The 6,000-nt window shown below is 43.1% G+C and overlaps 1 protein-coding gene across 1 annotated transcript in view; it reads left to right on the top strand.

Moving 5' to 3' along the window:
- The first annotated feature begins 477 nt into the window (after positions 1-477).
- The window catches only part of igsf9bb (immunoglobulin superfamily, member 9Bb), a 110,153-nt gene continuing 104,630 nt past the window's right edge, over positions 478-6,000 (top strand). The window contains exon 1 of the mRNA XM_051078711.1: positions 478-753. Coding sequence (XP_050934668.1) covers positions 690-753 — 64 coding nt within the window. The 5' untranslated portion in view covers positions 478-689. The remainder of the gene's footprint in view (positions 754-6,000) is intronic.

Raw genomic sequence — 6,000 nt, 5'->3', positions numbered from 1 at the left:
CAATCCATAACACAGTCGTACTAATTACCACATCGGGTTTCATGTATGTATGCATATAATGATTTCCCCCTTGTTATGTGATTCGTATTTTTGTCTAGCTTGCATCGGTTTACAGTGACCTGCAAAAGCTTTTGCTACAAATTCCATCATTAAGAAGTGATATAGATAACTTTATTTTCTTTGATATTATTACTACTGCTGTAAATTCGTGTGCGTTAAAGGCGAAAAAAAAGGCCAATAATGAGCAAGCGGTAAGTAACTACACTGAAATCCTCTCCTTGAAATGAAGTTAGGAAACTCCGAGTATTACCATATGCCACGAACATATCACTCCAGCTGGGGAACCGACAGGGCAGGTAACCAATCAGCGGCCGGAAGCCTCCCACGCCCATCAATGAAACGAGTGCAGAGGCGGGACCGCGGTTATCTAAAAGCTCGCGCTTGGTTTCACAGCGGCGTCTGCTCTCGTCCCATTGGCGCAGGTGATCCGTCTCAGGATGCGAGAGGAGAGCGGAGGAGAGGGGAAGAGAGAGGGGAAAGCGCCGATGGAAAAGTGTCCAGGGCTCGGTTAACAAGAAAACAGGATACCGGCCCGCTTCAGTTTGTCCTGGGCCACTCGGCGATGAGAGATTCACCGAAAGGGGCACTTTGAGATATGATGAGGTTTATTTCTGGTCGGCAATAGTACTATGATTTGGTATGTGGCCACTTTGATAGCAAGTGTATTCAGCACCCGAGGAACGGCCGCTCAAGGTGAGTCGAAGTGCAGTATCTGTATCCTCCGGCACCTTTTGCTCAAGTTTCAACTTACCTGTTTTTCTTTTTTAAAGCCGTTTTACCGCTTGTCTGTTAGCTAACTTTGAATATGTCGCTTGTATGTTAAAAATGTCACGCTTTATGAAGTTCATACGTGTGTTCATTACCGCACCTGAGTGGAACCCGGCCGGCAAATGATGAGAAACCGCTTCACCGTTAAATGAATTTGTAACGCAGCTTTAGTGCGGAGGAAATAAGTAACTCATTTGGTTAAACCGGTTTTAGGAGAGGACAGGGTGCTTATTCCCACTGTAATACATCACGGAGATGGGTGGTTTTCAGTGATAAACGGCACTATCGGAGTTGTGACGTTCTAGGCTTCAGAGTGATAGATTTTGCAGCCTATCTGGGTTGACATATTCCTCCCAAGATGTGTGATTGTGCTGTCCTGGAGCTCCAGGACGTTTTGCGGGGAGCCGCTGGACTGCAGCAACCGCTCTACCTGAGCTGCACACCGGCTGCCAGCGTTTCGTGAAATGTGAAGGCAAATGTGATTAGTATGGTGCGCTGGTGTAGATGACATTAAAATGCTATGAGTGGATTAACCTCTTCCTAGGGAGCTGTTCCTGCTGAAGCCGAGTCATCACCGGCTTTGTCCGCTAGAGGGAGCGCTTTCTGAGCCGGCGTTGCATTAAGGTGCATTTAAACGGTCCCCAGCACACTGAGGCTGTATCTCAGTCAGTCACGTGTGATGTAGCTGTCTTCATGTGAGTTTAAAACTATGTTAACAGACATGTTGGCTTGTTGTTGACATGATGGCTTCATGGGTGACAGGGTTTTAGTTAGGCCACCTACAACTAACCTCTGACCTCCCTGTTGAGGGGTGACAGAGAGAAGAGACTCTCCCTGTGAAGGTTAAGCTCTGGCATTTCAAAGCAGAGACGTCTAAACAAAAGCCACACTGATATAAAATCTGTGGGTGTCATCCACCTTAATGCAGCAGAACTGCCTTTATAAACATTTAAGTTGACATATTCATACTGCTCCTGACCAAGAGTCCAGAACCCAAAGTTTCAGACTGAATAGTGAGAAAGTTAAAGGAGCTTAAAAATGAAAACTTAATTCTCTCATAATTGATACTTGATTAACTGACAGATGTTCCAGCTGCAACTATAAATGACATCATCCTCAAGAGGTGAGCAAGAAAAGCTGCAGCAGCATCACACTGTACCCAACAAAAATAAATAAATAAATAAAATCCCTGTTACTTTTGCGGGCTCCTTCCTTCCCTTCCTACCACTCATCTTCAAGACATAAGTGAGATGGAGGAAACTGGGAAAGCGTTGATGTTTCAGCATGACTGATCAGGGAGGAGCGTTGATGATATGAACAAGTTTCCTGTCACCGTGTGTTAAACTTTTGACAGAATCTCACAGGTTTATTTGTATTTATTGTTGTTGACATCCATCTGGCATGTGACTGGGCTCGGCCAGCTACACAGCAAACAGTTATGTAATGTCCTGCCTAAAGAGGATACACTTAAGCATCGTCTGCCAAAAGAAGGCGACTTAGGGGGATGTTTTTAAGCGGCTTCACCCATCTCCTCCATGGCTGGGACAGCAGGCAACTTGGCAGAAATGAGCACTAACTTCTGAATGGTGGATGAGGAGCGATTGTGACTGGGCTTGTTTGTGTTTTGTAAAAACTGGCCCTTCAGTCAGTTTAACTGGTTATGCATATGGTCCTTGTCCTGTGCTTAAACACATCAACAGCGCGCTCAGTGCTCTGCAGCATCCATGCGTGTGCACACAGACACACAAACACATCAGCCAGCGGAGGCTGCACAGGGCAGCATCCTTCTGGCTGGGTGCTGCTGTCTCAAGCTGGCAGCTGGCAAATGGCTTGACTTTTGCCAGTGATAACCCTGGACCAGAGCCAGGCTGCCTCTTTTTCTGTCTGTCCTCCCCTCCTCTCTGGTTTCCTCTCTTCCTTACCTTGTGTCATCCCTCCCTCCCTCCTTTCTCTCTTTTCCCATCTGACTCAGGTCCTTGTCGCCCACCCCTCCTCTTCCCGTGTCTCCTGTTCCGTCATGTCGTCTTCCTCTTCCGCGCACTTGGATGAACTTGCTTCCCTCCAGGTTTCAAGTAGCCTCTCTCAGCATGGCTGGGTAGCCGAGGGAAGGGAACATGGTGGGTTGTGTTAATGGAGGCTCAGGGCGCGCTCCACAGCAACCGTCTGTTGCCATACGCAGACACACTTGTTACCCCTCCTCATGCACACACACACACACACAACATACACACACATGTCAACACGCAGCCATCCCCTCGGGGAGCAGTGTGTCTTTAACCAGGATGTGAACATATGCCCACTAACAGGCTGTCTGCCCCAGACTAAGTTGGACTAATTATGACTAAGCTGTGAGATAAATGCCACTCGGCTGCTCGATAAATACATATGCCACAACATGCCAAGGGGGCTGGGGACGGATGGGGATAGAGGAGGAGGGGGTGGGGGCGCGGATGTATATATGAAGGGGGTGCTGTTTGGAGTGTAGTGGATAGAAATGAAAAAAATAATAGAATAGAAGAATGCCCTTTATTGTCATTATACTAAAAAGGGCAAAAAAATAATGAAGAGCATTTCCATGTTTAAAGTTTTAACACTGAAAATGTTGAACCTAACCTGTTTGATTTGGTTCAGCTGAACTCTTGTTTGTTTGGTTAGTTTGGTTCAGTTAGCCTGAGAGTGAATACTGTCACACAGACTGTGGTGTGGAATAATGCTGTATTCATGCATTTTGTCAGAATTAGAAGAAGAGGAAAAGCACCCCTTATTTCGAATTGGGAGTTTTACTCATTATTCCAAGGTGGTTAGCCCTAAATTAGCTTCTTTTGTTGTGTTACAAATTTGTAGCAGTTCAATAACACATAAAACAAGATATAAACAAACTAGTGTTTAGCTCCTATGAAATGAGCTAAATTGATTGCATTAGTGTTAATATTAGATTTTATCATGATGTAACTGCCTGCAGTGATTCACTTGCAGCCATTCTGCCAACAATTTGTTGACGTGTCTGTGGTTCTTTTCACAAAGTGGGAGATATCATCAGTGTAAGGAATTCCTGACATCTCTGACTCAGATTTACAAGTCGAAGGCTGATGTAAATGCTTTTTTAGCACTCGGCTGCTTTTAATTACTGTTAAAATGATGATGTTAAACTGGCTGAGACTGTCTAAAAAGAAGGGTATCGGTCTGTTTCCAAGCTGTGTGGTTGGTTTCACAAAGATAGACTATGACTCAGAATTGTTAGATGTCAGATTTAATCTGTTGCATAAACTTTTCTACTTCTTGGCTAGCTTAAGTAAATTAAATTGGTAGATTAGACTTTTTTTCAAACTGAAAAACATATCTGAGCCATGACTTTTCAACTGTCACATTACAAAACATAAAGCGTAAAATCTCAGTGCAGAGCAGACTGACAGTGTCAGTCACTATTGTATATTTCCAACAGGTTACTGCACTCTCTAAAATCTCTTTCCCTTCTTATTACTCACTCTACAACATTGTTAGCAAAACATAGATTGTGAGCATGTTTCCTTTTTTTGTCATGTGGTGCCACTGATCAGCAGGTATGACTGTTTGTTACCATGGAAACATGGCTCTTAGGGTGACTTTTTAGGTTTAAAAAATAAGTCAGTCTTTGGCTTTGCAAAACTGTGTAGCTTGTATTATACTCATCTCAGAACAACGCAAGACTGGCTTAACACTACAGTCTGAGATATTTTTGAGAAAAGCAAACCAACTTATGTGAGAGTCGGTGTAATTTTAGTATGAAATCATAGAATAATATAAAATCCATCTCCTCCTCCTTGGTAGGAGATTGCTCTCTCTTTCTGTAGACTATAAGTGATGCACACTGATCAGCCACAACATTAACATTAGTTACTGGTTTTACTGTTGTGGCCAATTGGTGTAACCCATATTTATGCAAGGTTATTTAGTAGCCATGGTAACACATACGGGCATCAGCAGATGTGTGTGGGGATATTCCTCACACCAGACTGTGAAAAGGACTTAAAACAGAGGTGTACTGTGCATGTGTCCTATCCGGGTTATTTTTAAAATACACAGTGACTCAACCATATCTGTAATACCATGATATAAAAATGCTTTTTTGCCTATTTTTTTGTTCTGTATTTGTCAGTGAGTCTCTACCGATGTGACAAAGTCAAGTTGCAGTTTTGAAAAAAAAAAAGTGTGGGTCAATATGGGACAAACACAATTGTGGGTTCAATTTTTGATGGTTACAAGGTTGGTTATTATAATTAGTGGGATTTTTTTATAAACTGTGGATGTCAAGATGCCTATGAGTCGACGCATCAGTTGAGAAGATCTCACATCAACTCTCTTTTTGCTAGTTGACTCACTGCACAGTTTTATTTGTCGCCTCACACTACACAGAGTGGAGAGACAGGTGATGAAAATGGAGGGCAGCACAAAGCCAGACAGCACAGAAGTCAAGTCGTGCCAGGCAGCACGACTTGTTTCTGTTGGCCGCTCCGATACTCTCAGCTCCGGTGTCTGGCTGACAGCGCTGTCAGCATCCCGGCAGGAGAGACACTTCACGGTGCGGTAGGATTTCATAACTGAGCTATGACCAGGATGCCAACTTTACTTTCTCTGTGTGCAAATCTCTTGTTTACACTCTTTAGATGATGAACAAAGACAATAAAATGTGAGGTTTTGGTTAAACATAAGACTCAAGTACAGCAGTATGGTGTGGTGGTGCTCAGCTTAACTGACACCACATCTGCAGGGAAAAGAATGATATAGTTCTCTTATTTATAGATCAGGTTTATTGAAAAGACAGTAATAATTTGAGTGTTTACAAAAATATAGAATCAGAATATACAGTGGCTCTAGAAAGTATTCAGACCCTTCACGTTTTGCACACTTTATTGTGTTGTAGATATAATTAGAAATTGACAAATTTCCATTTTTGCTCAGCAATTTAAATTCAGTAACCGATAATGACTAAGTAATTGTTTTTTTTTTTTTTTTTTAAATCTATAAAAATCACAAAATGTTCTGTGGGGTTCCATGGGGTTTAAGTCTGGGCTTTGGCTGGGTAACTCAAGACCAGTCAGAGACCTGTCCCACAGCCACACAAGCTTTGTCTCTGCTGTTTGGGTCATTGTTGTGTTTACAGTTGAACCAATGCTCCAGTCTCAGGTTGTTTGC

Source organism: Lates calcarifer, linkage group LG20, assembly GCF_001640805.2.
Source record: "Lates calcarifer isolate ASB-BC8 linkage group LG20, TLL_Latcal_v3, whole genome shotgun sequence".
NCBI classification, from domain to species: domain Eukaryota; kingdom Metazoa; phylum Chordata; class Actinopteri; family Centropomidae; genus Lates; species Lates calcarifer.
The sequence above is the reverse complement of the archived record's forward strand: the minus strand, read 5'-3'. Positions and strand labels throughout refer to the sequence as shown.